General features: G+C 42.8%; 1 protein-coding gene across 1 annotated transcript; it reads right to left on the bottom strand.

Moving 5' to 3' along the window:
• Positions 1-497: 497 nt before the first annotated feature.
• On the bottom strand, positions 498-6,546 carry LOC117855056 (ATP-dependent zinc metalloprotease FTSH 5, mitochondrial). The gene is made up of 7 exons (XM_034737333.2): positions 6,207-6,546; positions 5,454-5,541; positions 4,857-5,117; positions 3,188-3,424; positions 2,987-3,111; positions 1,892-2,368; positions 498-1,814 (listed from the first exon to the last, which is right to left on the bottom strand). The coding sequence occupies exons 1-7, from the start codon at positions 6,231-6,233 to the stop codon at positions 897-899; spliced, it is 2,133 nt and encodes a 710-aa protein (XP_034593224.1). The 5' UTR covers positions 6,234-6,546; the 3' UTR covers positions 498-896.
• Positions 6,547-16,445: the final 9,899 nt, after the last annotated feature.

Genomic DNA, 16,445 nt, shown 5'->3' with positions numbered 1-16,445 from the left:
TGTGCCATGCTGTTTAATGCTATGAAAACTATGTTAGTTAGTGGGGGCGTAGGACTACCCTAACACCAGTGCCACAAAATGATTTTGTCAGCTTGATTAGACATTCTCCCTCCGTCCCAAAATAAGTGTTCGTTTAAAAAATTTAGGACACATTAATAGTTGTGAGAAATGTTCATGTTGCTCCTAATAACTAATACTAATTGTGATAGAAAATCGTGATGAATGTTTAGTTTTATGAATCTTGAATAAATGCATATGCATTGGTTGAAACCAGAGGAACAACATCAATTATTTGATAGGCTCTACGCGCTTCTCCATACACTTTTTTAGAGCGCTTCTCCATACACTTTTTTTTTAATTAGTTTGAGCGCTGCTTTAGTTACATGAGATTTACTATGAGCTAAAAGAATACTATTTGTGGGATAAAATTTAAAAGTTAGAAGAACACTTATTTTGAGGCGGAAGAGACGGAAAGAGTACAGCACACCAACACCAAATGAGCATCAGAGAAGCTGAGAAATTGACTCATCAGCTACCAGTTACCACATTTGTATTCAAGCACACAGGATACCTTATTCAGAATGTGTTACAATTTATGCTCTGTAGGTACATAAGGCAGGCGGATCAAAGGCTAACAATTATTAGGTTCTAAACAACAGAAATCATTTTGGATGTGGGTACAAAACTGATTCGAGCACCAGCTAAATGTGCCTACTACAATGTGTAAAGTCTTGTTTTGCCCTCGAGGCACATGAACAGTAGCTTACACACAATCAGTATTTTCTATTGCTGCAGCAGTTTAGCATATCCTGATGATCCTCTTGATCGTCAATTGCTGGAACATCTTACTAGTTTGGTGAAATATACACAATGCAAACTGGTGGGTGCTCCATGCACTAAGATCCGATACCAGCCACCCCCTTGGCTTTGGCTGCCGCCTGCTGTGCAGCTGCAGCAGCTGCAGCTGCTGCCGCAGCAGCTGATGCAGCTGGTGATGCAGGGGAAGCTGGTGCGGCTGGGGTCTTCTGTGGTGCTTCAATAGCATGCTCCTGTTGCTGCTTGTTATTTACCTGGGCCAATATGTTCTTTATCTGGGCTCCAGTGAGGGTCTCATGTTCAAGAAGTGCGTTGGCTAGAGCATGGAGCTCCTTATTGTGTTTCGTAAGAATAGTCTTTGCATTATTGTATGCATTCTCCAAGAAATTCTTCACCTCCTGCTCAATCAAAAGTCTTGTTTCTGAGCTCATGCTCTTTCCATCATCTTCGTAGTTGTAAGAGACAAGGCCGACTTGCTTGCTCATGCCATATTTAGTAACCATAGCTCTTGCCGTTGCAGTTGCTTGCTGGAAGTCAGATGACGCACCAGATGTCACTTCAGTATCTCCAAATATAAGCTCCTCTGCCACACGCCCTCCCATGCAGACATCCAAGTTTGCCAGCATCTGTTTCCTTGACACACTAGTCTCATCTTTTTCAGGGAGTTGGGCCACCATTCCTAGGGCCATCCCCCTGGGTACTATGGTAGCTTTGTGGACAGGGTGAGCTCCGTCTGTGTGGATGGCAACAAGGGCATGCCCTCCTTCATGATATGCCGTCAACTTTCTGCATTCATCAGAAATAACTGCTGACTTACGCTCACTACCCATCATGATTCGGTCCTTTGCATATTCAAGATCATTCATTGTGACAGCTTTTGCACCATCCATGGCAGCCTTGAGAGCAGCAACATTTACCAAGTTAGCAAGGTCAGCACCAGAGAATCCCGGTGTTCCCCTGGCAATGATCATCAAGTCCACATCATCACCCTTCAAGACCTGCAATAAACCAACAAAAGGGTAAGAGAAAACATTTTGATCTGGATAGCACATAGATAGGAGTTCTCAAGAACCACCTTTGACATGTGGGAATCTAGAATTTGCCGCCGGCCCTCAACATCTGGGTTGGGAACAACAATATGACGGTCAAAACGCCCAGGTCTGACTAGGGCCTTATCTAGTGATTCAGGGAAGTTGGTTGCAGCAATGACAATTATCCCCTCGTTCTGCTTAAAGCCATCTAACTCGACAAGCAACTGATTCAAGGTCATCTTCATATATTGTTGATCCTTAGGATTCCTGCTCCCACCAATTGCATCAATTTCATCAATGAATATTATACAAGGAGATCGCTTTTTTGCTGCAGCAAAAAGGTCGCGCACTCTTCGAGCTCCAACTCCCACAAACATCTCCTCAAACTCACTTCCGCTGCATGAGAAGAAAGGAACACCAGCTTCACCAGCAATAGCCCTTGCTAGCATGGTTTTGCCAGTGCCGGGAGGGCCAACAAGCAAGACACCTTTCGGAAGTTTTCCACCAAGACGTGTGAAGCGCTGAAAACGAGTTGACAGTTTGTGAACATCATATAAAAACATATGAAAAAAAGACCCCAAGATAACTTCATGTGTTTTCAAAGAAAAGATGAGCTTAACACTCAGAACACAAATATAGAAAAAATGGAGGTAACTCACAAACTATCAATCAACATGGAAAAAGCATGCATCCACAGCATTACCAAAGCAGGGTAAAACAACGATAAACTGATTAATGGCAACTTCGAGTTAGTCTATTCAGTTGACAAAACGACCAATGTCACAAATGCCTGGAGGAACCCCTTGACAAAGACCAAACAGTCTATGGACTGACATTTGCCATTATTGTGCCAACAAAAGATATTGGTTGATGAATTAGTCCCAAGACAACTCAAGACTCAAGAAAAGAGAGATTAAAAAAAAATGAAAGTATTGCATGGTAGTTTCACATTATGGCATGGAGAATGCTGTTACATACTACCAAGGCGGTAGAACCCTCCTCAATACTAACGGTATATAACATACAAACACAACCAAGTGTCGTAAAAATATCTCCAAGTATCATTGTTTGATTTGAGGAAACTATACATCTAAGCACTGGATACTATACCCCTTTTTCATGACCAGCGATTTATTTACCTTGGGATCTCGAAGATAATGAACTATTTCCTCAAGTTCAGATTTGGCTTCATCAACACCCTTTACATCACTGAACTTCGTATTAGACTCTATGCTTGGTTGGACCTCTTCATTCAGACCAAGGCCTACATTCATTTCATAAATAGTTACTGGGATGAAGTTCCATTCAGAAAATAACACACATCTTTCACAAAATCAAACCTTTGCTGATTCCTCTATCCTCGATGAGAGCCCCGATGCCCGAAATAAGAAGGAAAGTTAGTGCAATGCTTCGGAAGGTACGCCAAAGCTGATCTTTAAATTGACCTGTTTCTGCTGTAACCATGTGAATAGGTGCATTTGCAGTGCCAAGAACTCCATCTTTTGTCGCTTGACCAGCACCAATTAATGCTGGAATGCTGCCAAAGCTTTCTTCCCCCCTTGTTGAAGCAGCAACACCTGTATTGATAATTCATAAGTGCAAGTTAAGTTAAACAAAGGTCAGCCATTACTAACTGACGCTGCACAGGCTTCATTAGAGGAAGTCTAGCTATAGACCCATTTATACAGAAGATTCAAATAAGTTTAGCCAATGGTACAAAAAGAGAGTATTATGACAGAGGAACGGGTTTCCCTGAATCTTAATTCAGACTCTAAAACTAAACTGTTTTTGACCACATATAACATGTAATAAAGCAATAAGTAGCTCGAGCTTATCATTACTCTCACAATTCTCATTGAAATAAAACTCAATGACTAGGAATGCTTATATTACATATAAAAACTGCACCTTAAAGTAAATCAGAACTAAAATGAACTAAAGTACAGCATAAGCTTTCTTACAGATTACCTACATCTAACTGCTATGATTTTTTTCTTCACAAGACTAGAAACAGAACACTAGCTTGTTAAAGAGCAGGACACTATGGCCCTGTTTGGAACTGCTTATTGAGCAGCTTCCCATAAAAAATAAGCTCAAAGGCAGCCAAACAATAAACTTCTGAGCTGCTTATTCCACAAGCGCTTCTCACAAATGAACTGCAAGAGTGCTTTCCTGGGCAGCGGGCTGCGAGCAGCTTCTCTGGCCTTTTCTTCCGCGCCTGCCCCGGGCTCCAGCCTGTGCCTCCCTCGCCGACGCTTCCCTCCGCCATCTTTCGCTCTGGGACAGCGGCTCCCTCCATTGTCCGCTCAGCGCCGCTCAAGCTCCTCCGCCCGCCCCAGCAACTCCATACGCCCGAGCTCAGCGCCGCTGGCAGCTCCCTTCACCGGACACCGGCCTGCCGCCGCCTGAGCTCCTCTGCTCACTGCCAGCTCACTCCATCGGACCCTGGCGCTGCCGCCTGAGCTCCTCTGCTTGCTGCCAGCTCACTCCATCGGACCCCGGCGCTGCCACCTGAGCTCCTCCGCCCGCTGCCAGCTCCCTCCACCGGACCCCCGCGCCGCCTGAGCTCCTCCGCCTGTGCGCAGCCCCTTCCACTGGGTGCCAGAGCCGCCCCGAGCTCCTTCACCCACGTCGGTAGCTCCGCCCGCTCAAGCCTGGTGCTGCCTCGCGCTCCTCCACCCGCACCCCCAGCTCTCTTTGCCTGAGTGCTGGCGCTGCCCTCTGCCCCAAAATCCCACCACCGGTGCTGCCCTCCTCCCCAAAAAGTAACTTATGTGGGCAGCTGACCAAAAGCTGGCTTTTCCGTAAGTTTAAGCTGTTCCAAACAGGCCTATGTATCCATAATATAACAAGGCAACCACTATACATATGTGTTTCAAGTATGCTAGTTTATTCACCTTTGAATTAGAAAATAAAAGCAGCAGCAGCACTGAACACACAACACAGCAGAATGCAAGGCTTAACAATTAACAATCATGATACAGATAAAATGTTTGAGAACTTCGTTACCTCTCTGTAATGTTTTAAGCAAGGTGCTCTCATCCAGCCTATCAACCCTTACAAGAGCTTTCACATACTCCGAAAGTGCTGCAGGATTGGAATGGAGCGAAGGTTGACTTTCAAATATTTGTATGACACGCTCTGGGTCACTTCTGTAAATCTCTTTAAGCAGAGAAGTTTCGCTTGGTGCATCTAGGTCCCGCACACGGCGTGCAAGGCTACCAATATAGCTTGACTGATTCCTCTCTTGTAAGTTTCTAATTCTGGCACCTGTGATGAGCAACAAACAAAATAATGAATATCAAACTAGTAGCAGAAAAACATTTTAGTAATACACAGAAATGGCAGCAATGACATGAATTAAAGAAAGAAGTATTATCCATGACAGCCATTAGCTTTAGTGATTAGTTCATAAAAAGGAAAAGATAAAGGACAAAGATATGTTTACTACGTGAAAAGTTGAATGACAAATGATATGGAAGCTCGTATATTTGAGCATGGGTGACTTCAGAAAGTTGTAAAAGCCACACAATTAGGCTGCAACGTACTAATAAAGTAATAGTGAAAGTGAAAGGGCTAGCAGTTGATATGGAAAACTCAGTATACCTGCAGTGACTTCGGTTCTAAGAGTGCCTAAAGGGGAGGAAGCAACTAGCTCATTGTAGATTGCTTTTGTGGGTCGATGCTTTGCGATCTGTAACAAAACAAACAATAAAACACATAAACACAGAGACAAACCTGGATTAATTCAAGTAAGCAACATTAAAACATATACATACATCAACAAGGATAGAATACAACAATGCAGCTGAGTAAGTTATTCCATTGCAAGTAATACTTGTTCCAGCAGATCGCAATATTAAACAAACTAAGATGCTATAATTTTTTAGTTCTTACTATTCCATTCTCAAAATTAGCTTCACAAAACACAAGCTACCTACAACATAATAGACAACATTTGGACTTAAATCTGGCATCTCTTGTGAATTCTCATACAGGTTACCACACCAATCTGATGGCAGGCCATATAACATAATCTCCAGTATTTACTGAAAGGAAACGACTCTTTCTATCACTAACCGAAAATAGTAAGCATACAAAACTTAAACTAGATCACTGTTTGTCCAAAAGCAGTAGCCTTATCGCCTGTATGTTTCAATAGCAGAGACATCCACTGAGGCAGTTCCAAGATAGCTACGTATAACAACCAGATAGATGCACACGTTCTTCATATCGCCGGAGACCCAGAAGACGCCGTCGCCTCCAATCCCGCCCACCCCAAGATCGAAGGTTTGAGCCCAGCCCGCATCCCCGTACAACAATAAAGCGCGGGAACGAGGAAAAGATCAGGACTCGCACCTGGGTCAGGACGCGCCGCCACGCCATGGGCCCGAATCCCTAGCCCTGCGCCGCCCGGACCGACGAGATCCCGAGGAAGAAGCGCCCACGCGGGCGGAGGTTTGGGGGGATTGGGCGGTCGGGGCGGACGGACGATTCCCACGGGAACGAGGCTCCGAGCCGCGCGGAGGCGAAGGCAAGATTAGGCGGCGGCGGTGGCGGCGCGGTTGAAGCGGCAGCGGGAGGGTTGGATGGAGGCGGCGGCGGCCCAGGTCACGCGCGAGCAGGGGAGGTTGGAAGGAAGAAGTGAAGGAGAGGAAGAGGACACGAGGGGGAGCTCCGATTTTTTTTTCTTTTTTTCTTTACCCCCGGAGCCGGAGGGTCTAGAATGAAATATTTAAATAATTAATAAAGTGCTAGTATTTTGATTTTTTGAGGTGGAATATATTGCCTTTTGTTTGAAGTTAAGTATTTTCTATTAGACCATGGGCCGGGCCGCGTCCGTTGAGCCCAGCTGGTGGGACGCAGGTTGGAGTTCCTCCTCCTCCTACCTCAGTGTTGGAGTGCTTGGAACTCCACCGAGTCCACTTCTCCTTAGCTAATCTTGTTTGGCGTAAAAAAGTTTATTTGCTAGTCCATCTTGTTTAACGTAAAAAAGTTTATTTGCTAAGCAGTTAGTACGATGCACAGATCTTGTTTAGCGTAAAAAAAGTTTATTTGCTAAGCAGTTATTAGGATGCACAGATCTTGCTCAGGTTGTGCTCAATTGTTATATTAGACATCATGTGCGGGATTTCTTTTTTTTTTTCCTTTGAAAATAATGCGCTGGGATTTCTCCGATGCAATTTTTAGAAATAAATCCAATTTATAATTGCATTATTGCGTAAACAAAGTACGATTGCAAACTGCCGCAATCTGAACTGTTATTATTGCATGATTTTCATTAAAAAATGTTAAAAAACCACCAGAGCTGAACTACCAATAAAGTTGCCTTAAGATTCAATGAAAAGAACCTCCCAGCACTCCAAACCAACGGCTTTTTAGTTCTCAGGGGGTGTTTGGGAGACAAGGCTAAACTTTAGTCCCTGTTACATCGGATGTTTGACACTAATTAGGAGTATTAAATATAGGATAATTACAAAACTAATTGCGCAACTCCTAGGCTAAATCGCGAGAAGAATCTATTAAGCCTAATTAGTTCATGATTTGACAATGTGGTGCTACACTAACCATTCGCTAATGATGGATTAATTAGGCTTAATAGATTCGTCTCGCGATTTAGCCTAGGGGTTCTGCTATTAGTTTTGTAATTAGCTCATGTTTAGTCCTCCTAATTAGTATCCGAATATCCGATGTGACAGGGCTAAAGTTTAGCCCTGTCTCCCAAACACCCCATTAATACACACACAATACTACTGCTATGGAACATCTTTTTACGGAACACATCATATATGCGAAACACTCACACACACGCATATACACTTACTCCGATAAATATACACATGCAGCTCTACTCTTTGACTATGAGCACCTTCGACGGATGGCCAATAAATCTTAAGATTGATAAAGTCAACATATGAGTTTCATTATCGACGCGCATGTCGCCTACCATGAAAAGAATAATATTGGTTAAATTCTGAAATAAATAAAAAAAGTATAAGCAATTGTACCGAATCGAGGAGTTGAATCCGAGTTGCATGTTTTACTAGAAGAAACATTACCAATTGATTGAGGTACGTTTAGTTCATGTGCAGATCCATTGGTTGACTCGATAGGAAGGGTTGTCTTACAACCACTTGATGTCCATAATATGATTGGCATCTTCTTAACTACCTCCATAATATGATTTTCAATACTCCGTTCATTTTTAAATTATACTAGCAAATTTGCCCATATGTTACAACGGGAAACGGTTGAGCATTTGATCCCTAACATGCAATCTTTAATTTAAAGAGAAAAAACAAACGGACAAGAGGGACATAATTTTTTTAAAAAAATCAGAGCTCATCCTGCTTTATATAGAAAGCCATAAATGTTTGGACACAGACTTGCTGAGGTTGACAGCGAACCATAGAGATCACGTACAGCTTTGAAAAGCTACCCAAGCTGATAGAATAAAAGGTATTATATACAACCTGACAATACAAAAACTAAATGAAGTCCTCCGCCGGCTCTTGATTTCGCGCCCTCGTCAGGTAGCCTCTCAACCAGGTGGTCATTTGGTCACGCAGGCTATCCAGGTTACTTCTGTCAGAATCCAGTAGCAGGATCCTCCACTTCTGCAAGTAAGGTCCTATTTTCTTCCACTGACTTATTTGTAGCACCCGTCGTATCGAATGTTTAGATACTAATTAGGAGTATTAAACGTAGACTATTTACAAAACCCATTACATAAGACGCGGCTAAACGGCGAGACAAATCTATTAAGCCTAATTAGTCCATAATTTGACAATGTGTTGCTACAGTAAATATTTGCTAATGATGGATTAATTAGGCTTAATTAGGCTTAATAGATTCGTCTCGCCGTTTAGCCTCCACTTATGTAATTGGTTTTGTAAATAGTCTACGTTTAATACTCCTAATTAGTATCTAAACATTCGATGTGACACGTGCTAAAAATAAGTCACCGGAAGAAAACACCCCCTTAGAAGAGATAGTATAGATAACGTCACACCGTGATTTTGGGAATTTGAGCTCTATTCTCATTTTGTTTCTTTGGTTCCAAAGCACCCACAAGATAATTGCAAAGGAAAAAAGTTTCATGTCATAGTTAGTGCCCCGCAGTTTAAGCGAAACCCCCATGACCTCCTGCAGACTGTCAGGAGCATCTTCCCAGCTGAGAGCTTCTTCGAAGCATACCTAGATAAATTTAGCTAGGACACATTGGAAGAAAATGTGGTCAATGTTTTCCGGCACCCCACAGAGTGGGCAATTGGTACATTTTGCTCTTCAGCGCAAGCCCTGTGGGTAGCCTGTTATGGAAGGTTTGCCGAAGGAAGACCCTTATTTTCATGGGTAGTTTGTTCTTCCACAGCTTGGCCGCTCTCCTGTCGTTTACACCCCTAAAAGTAAGAAACCTGTACATCAATCTAGTAGTGTACTGCCCTTTGCTTTCCAGCTTCCACACTGCTTTGTCCTTTTGGTCATTCAGGCGAACTGGATCTAATTTGGCTAGAAGCTGGTCCCATTCTCTAACCTCCCTTGGTCCAAAAGGCCATCTAAAATCTACTACCCATTCCTCCTATCTCCAGCTTTTACTGATCAGGACGTCTTGGTCCCTGCAACAAGTGTATAGGTTCAGGAATTCAAGTTTCAAGGGAATGTCACCTCTCCAAGTGTTTTTACAAAATCTCACGGCCTCCCCATTATTGACTTGGAAGGTGGCTCCAAAGGAGAATTTGTGTTTAACCTTATGGAGTCATTTCCAAAATTGCGATCCACCCACGCCACATCCCTAAGTAAAGGGTGAATTCCTCGTGTACTTTACTCTTAGAAAGGAACATCACATATCCCTCCCTAGAATTATAAATTCTCCATATCCATTTTAAAAGCAAGGCTTCATTCAGGGTCCTAGTGGTCATTATTCCTACCCCCCAAAGTCCTTGGGAACACAAACATTTTCCCATTTGACCATATGATATCTAAATTTATCCTCAGCCCCCCTCCACAAGAATTTCGCCTTGATCTGTCCATTTGTTGATGGATGCCTTCAGGTAAGAGAACATTCCCATGAGGTAAGTTGGCATGCTACTAAGAGACGAATTGGTTAGAACAAGCCTTCCCCTAGAGGTTAGCATCCTCCCCCTCCATGGTTGTAATCTATTCCTTATTTTGTTAACCATGCCACCAAAAGCCTATGTATTCAGATTTCTGACACTAATGGGAATACCCAGATAAGACATGGGAAGACCCCCACCTTACAATTAAGCATGTCTGCTATTCTGGATTGTTCTTCTTCGGGTGCACCAAAAACCAGCACCTCACTTTTATGGTAATTGATTTTGAGGCCTGACATCCACTCAAAACCGTATATGAGAAATTTCATGTTGGTTATTGTAGAATCATTATAGTCCATTAGAATTATCATGTCATCCGCATACTGGATGTGGGTAAGACCTCCCAGGATCAGATGTGGGACCACCCCCTTAATATGTCCTCTATGTTTAGCTTTGTTTAGGATATAGTCTGATGCATCAGTGGCTAGATTAAAGAGTAGGGGGGACAACGGATCTCTCTACCTCAAACCCCTGTAGGTTTTGAAATACGGTCCATTCTCCCCATTAATGTTTATGCAAACCCTACCCCCCTCACTGTGCTCACGATCAATTGGATGGCCTAAGGGTCAACCCCTTTCCTGTTCAACACCTGTTCCACAAAGGTCCAGTTGATGCTGTCGTAGGCCTCTTCGAAGTCTATCTTCATGATCACCCCTTTTTGTGTCTTCCTCCTTAGCTCGTGCATTGTCTCATGAAGAAGTACTGCACTGTCCAGTATATATCTCCCCTTGATGAATGCAGATTGGCATTTCCCTACCAGCTTGTTTGCGAGGCTCGTCAACCTTGTCATGAGCAGTCTTGTGAAAATTTTGAAACTTACATTGAGGAGCCAAATCGGCCTATATTGCTTCACGTTATTCACATCTCCCACTTTCGGAATCAGCGTGATGATCCCATACTTCAACCTTGCAATGTCCAATCTCCCCATGTAGAAATCATTTATCATCTGCGTTAATTCCTTTTTGACTAGAACCTAGAAATTCTTGTAAAATGCAACGCTGAACCCGTTGGGGCCCAGAGCTGAATCCTCCTTCATTCAAAGACCACCTTCTTAACCTCTTCTTCAGAGAAGGGTTTAGTCAGTGCCTCATTGTCTAGTGAGTTCAGTCTCCATTCGTTCGACCATGCTTTCGTACTTAGGCTAACATTTCCACCCTCTTATCTCCCGAAAAGCTTTTTGTAGAAATCATATATAACCCTCTAAATTTGTTGTTGATCAGTTATCTCTGCCCCTTCATGATCAAGAGATAGGATGGATTTCTTCCTTCTTCTCCCATTTGCTGTTAAGTGAAAGAATCCAGTGTTGTTGTCTCCTTCCAGAATCCACCTCCCCCCTCTTTTGCCAGTATTGTTCCTCCTCCGTTATGATTTCTTCCAGCCTTGCTTCTAATCTACCCCTTTCTTCCTGTTGTGTTGACTCTATACCATCTGGATTTCTATTGTTGATCCTTTAGATTCCTTTTAGTAAGTCCTCCTGTTTCCTCCTATACTCCCACCTAATGTTGGCACCCCATCCTTTGAGAAATTGCCTTAGAAGCAAAATTTGGCCGTGCCAGATATCCAGAGAGTATGCAAGGTCTGGACATCTCCCTCTTCCTGCCATCCATTTAACCTCCACCAGAGCCTTGAAATTTATCTGTTTCATCCATTGTCTATCATAGTAGAATTGTCTATGATTGTGCCCCCCATCTCTTCTCTCCCCCATGTCAAGTAGGAGAGGGTAGTGATCCGACCCTACTCTGGTTAGGCTAGTCAGGATTGCCATCGGGAACTTCTATTCCTAGTCTGTCATCATCAAGATTCTATCTATGTTGCTCATACTGGGTTTTGTTGTTTATTCGTCCAGGTGGACCTCGCCCCCACTCTTTTAAGTTCTCAAAGGCCCAACTGTCCTATGAAGGAGTTAAACATGTTCATAAGCCTCGGGACTCCCTACCCTGGGCTTTTGTCTTGAAGCTTCCTGACTAAGTTAAAATCCCCTCCAATAACGTACAACAGATCCTTCCCCTGGCATTTGAGAGCTAATTCCTCCAGGAAATTAGGAGAGTAATCATGGTCCGTAGGCCCATACACCACCAACAATGACCAACTAAAGTTAGATAGCCTATTTCTAAGTTGAGTCTCTGCAAAGAATTCCCCCTTATCCCCCCTCGATTTCTAGAATGTCCTCCCACACCCCTACCAAGATACCCCCGAAGCGACCCCTGGCAAGGATCCAACCCCAGCTGAAGGGAGCACCTTGTGCTAAGCCCTGAAGTTTGAAGTCAAAAAAATTTTGTTTGATCATTTCTTGAATCCCTATTACATCCAGCCTCTCTCAAATGATTAGGTCCTTCAAATGCCTAAATCTCGAAAGTTTACCTAGCCCCTAATATTCCAGAGAAGGATCCTGATTTATAACCGATCCTTTTGAGTTCCCTACTTAGTTTATCCCCTTGTCCCTCTAGTGACCTTCTTTTTCATCGCAAATCCTCTATGACTATTAGAGATATAGGATAAGTCCAAATTCTCCCCCTCTAAAATATGCGAGAGATGGAGCTTATCTTCGCTCATGGCTTTATAGTTGGCCTCGGCAATAGCAGCTCGGGCCTGTTCTTCCAGTTTCATAGCACTTAGCACAGTTTTAGCACCCTCCTCATTATCTCCCAAAATGATATCACAATCTAGTGCAATATTCTCTAATTCTTCATCATCAATGGTGTTTAAAATAGCAAAGTATTATCAAGAATATAATTTATACCTGAACTATTGAGACCCCCTGGAGTAAGTTGTCCTGTCCCGCTCCACACCCAAGGTCCGAGTGTTCTTCCTCGCCACCACCACTAGGTTGTACTTCATGTTCCTTTTCCTCCTGGCCACAAATGTCGAAGTCAGCCACACCTCATCCTCCTCCTCCCCCCTACTGTTGTAGCTCTCTGGGTCTTCCTTCAGGAATGATTCCCCCTCACTTGCGTTGGGAAGGTGACCGTTCTCAAGATTTTTGACCGGGTTGTTGCCTTAAGTAGGAACAACATTCAGAATTGGCATTTGTCTTTATCCATCTAGACTGCCCTATCGACCTCATGCACCAGGATTTTGTTGAAGTCAATGCGGCTTGCCTCTTCTTGTTGTGGTGCTAGAGATTTATTAGGCGTGTTTTCTAGCTCCACTAAGATTTGAGTTTCCACTGTTAACATCGTGTCCTCTACCGCAATATCTTGTGAAGAATCTTCCCCAAGAAGTATATCCTGGTTGATCTGGATGGTCTCCTCCGAAGACTTTGGCATGTAGACTGCAATTGTCTTGTGGCTATTGATCTTTGGAACAAGTGGATGATCTGGGTTGGGAAGATGTTTAGCTTCTGGTTCCTCCTACTGCTGCTCGTCTTGTGTCATGGTTTCGCTATCCCATTGGTCATCCCCCTTGTGTTGTTTAGTCTGGCCAGAAGTAATCGACTTGTTGCTTCCATTTGTTTCTCACTATAAGAAATGTCTTGATCTATGATGGAAATTTTATGACACATTTGTTCTCATCATAGATCTATGACATTTCTGGCTGAAAATATTATAAAGTTTCACATCCAAGTAAATTTAGTGACAAAGTTACGGAATGTCATAAACGTTACCACTATAGCAAAAAAGAGATCGCCACTTGCTGTTACATAGTAGTTTTGTGACGATATAAGCTCTGCGAAAATATCATAAACCAATGAGGGTCCCACATGTAAGTTTAAGCTGATAAATAGGATGGTAAAATAAAATAGAAAATATGCTCCTCTCGTGGGTCGAACCAGTTACCGATCGAATAGGAAGTCTAGACTGCGACCGGGTCCCACATGTAAGGTAAGTTTTAGGTGAGTGTGGTAGTTGGCGACAGAAAAGCCCGTGCTGCAATCAAAAAATAGTTTACCTGCTATCGTGCTCCCGCGATAGGGAAAGAAGAAGAACAGAGAGAAGGCGGCCAGGACGGAGCACTCTGGCGGAGATCTGCGCGTCCCCGCGGTGGCGTAGTCCTACGGCAGCACAAATCTGGTGCTTCCTGCTGCGACGCGTCAATCTTGTTAGTAATTTTGAGTTGAATTCACCAAAATTTCATTTCGCATTGAGGTCTTTCAATCTGATCAGTAATTTTGAGTTGAATTCGCCAAAATTTCCTACATGGATAGACATTAGATACCCAATTGTGGACTATTTACCCCCGAGCATGAGAAAGGGGTCAATGATTTCATGGAATCTGTTAACAGTAGATACTTTGATGATGAACAAATTCTATGCCTGTGTCGTGGATGCCTGAATTAGTCTAGATGTACTATAGATGAGGTGAACCTACACTTACATTTGACTGGGATGGCAAGCACCTACACTAGGTGAATCCATCATGGAGAAATATTCGAGGATAGGGTTCAGGAAAATGCAAATCTGCAAAATAATGAGGTTCAAAAAAATGCAATTCTGCAGGATGATGGGGTTGAGGAAATTGCAATTCTGTCGGATGAGGGTGTTGTGGATAATGCAGTTCTGCAAGATGATGGTGATCAGGAAATGTTTCAGGAAAACGAACACATATCGGGTATGGAGGAGGATGAAGGCACTGAAAATGGACTTCCTGAAATGATAGCCGATATGTGCCACGCTAAAGAGCGTGGAGGGAAAATGTTAGAATTTATAAAGGAACATATAAATTGTAAGGTGTCACTAGGATCTAAATATACACAATTTGCATTTGTTGTGAAGCTACTTCATATCAAGTCTCTCTATCGGATCAACAATGTCGTATTCAATGTGATTTTGAAGGTGGTATCCCTTGCTTTCATTAGAGCATGTGTTCCGACATCTTACAATGATGCAACGAAGTACATACGTGCCATAGAACTCGTCTATGAATCTATCCATGTTTGCAAGAATAACTATGTATTGTTTCGCAAGACGCTAGCCTAACATGATGTGTGCCCAATGTGTTGTGAAGTGGATTCAAGATGGAAAGATGCAGACAACAAGAAGCATGTTCCTTAGAAGGTATTGAGGCATTTTCTGTTGGTTTCAAGGCTGAAAAGGATGTTTCTTTCATAAAAACCACAAGGATGCACAATGGTACGAGTTGAAGCGACAACCAGTGGACATTGAGCTTAACCATCCAGCTAATGGTGAGGCATGGAAAGACTTCGATAAAAATTGGTCAGAATTTGCAAAAGATGCTAGGAACATTAGACTTGGCCTTGCAATCGATGATTTCAATCTATTTGGCAACATGCCCAACTTATATAGTATGTGTCTAGTATGTGTTGTGCCGTATAACATGCCACCATGGGTATGCATGGAAGAATCAAACTTCATGATGACATTATTGATCCCTGGGCTGAGTTCTCTATCAAAAGATTTTTATGTCTTCTTGCAACCTCTTGTAGATGAGCTATTGGACCTTTGGAAGAGTGTCGATGCATATGATGCTTGTAGTCAACAATCCTTTAAACTGCATGCTGCGGTTGTTTGGAGCATACATGATTATCCAACACTGGGCACATGGGCGAGGTGAGTCACAAAAGGTTATTATGCCTGTGTGCGTTGTGACAAGAATCCTTGCTCAAGGAGATTGAAGAACAAGATATGTTATATTGGCCACCTTCGTTTCCTTCCAACTGACCATCCATGGAGAAGAAAGAAAGCAGAGTTTGATGGTAATACTAAAAATCGAGAGAGACCAAAGCAATTTACTACTAAGGAGCTTCAGCAGCAACTGGAGAAGGTTAAAGACGTTAAACTAGGAAAGCCTGCTCAGGGTCAGAAAAGGAAGCGGGAACCCAAACAATGTTGGAGCTGAAGGGTTTGTTTGTTTGACTTGCCATATTGGACAACTCTGAAGCTGCCACATGATCTTGATGTCATGCACATTGAGTAAAACATATGCGAAAACCTTATTGGAACATTGCTTTAAATTGCTGGGAAGACAAAGGACACAATCAATGCTAGGGTTGATTCGGAAGAGATGGGCATTAGACCACATCTACACATGCTAAATACTATGGAAGGGGAGTCATGCAAAATGCTAGAAGCTCCATATACAATGGCTAAAAAGAAACAGAAGGTGGTCTGTGATTTTATAAGTCAGGTGAAGTTCCTAGATGGATATGCTTCTAACTTCTCAAGATGTATTGTCGCTGATGGATGCAAACTCCAAAGACTGAAAAACTCATGATGGTCATATCATACTCCAAAGGATTTTGTCTACTTCCCTTCGAGGTTTAATGGATAAAGAGACATACTCAGTTGCTTTAGAATTAGGAAACTTCTTTCGACAACTATGTTGCAAAACTCTGAAGTTGGATGTTTTGAATAAACTGAAAACAGATATCCCAATAATTTTGTGCAAGCTTGAGAAAATTTTCCCTCCTATCTTCTTTAATGTTATGGTGCACTTGGCTGTCCATTTGCCTAAGGAAGCAGTACAATATGGATGGATGTATCCCGTCCAAAGAAGGCTATGCACATTGAAGTGTTCCATGAGAAAC

This window comes from Setaria viridis, chromosome 5 (assembly GCF_005286985.2).
Source record: "Setaria viridis chromosome 5, Setaria_viridis_v4.0, whole genome shotgun sequence".
Taxonomy (NCBI): Eukaryota; Viridiplantae; Streptophyta; class Magnoliopsida; order Poales; family Poaceae; genus Setaria; species Setaria viridis.
This window is presented reverse-complemented; position numbering and strand designations above follow the sequence as displayed.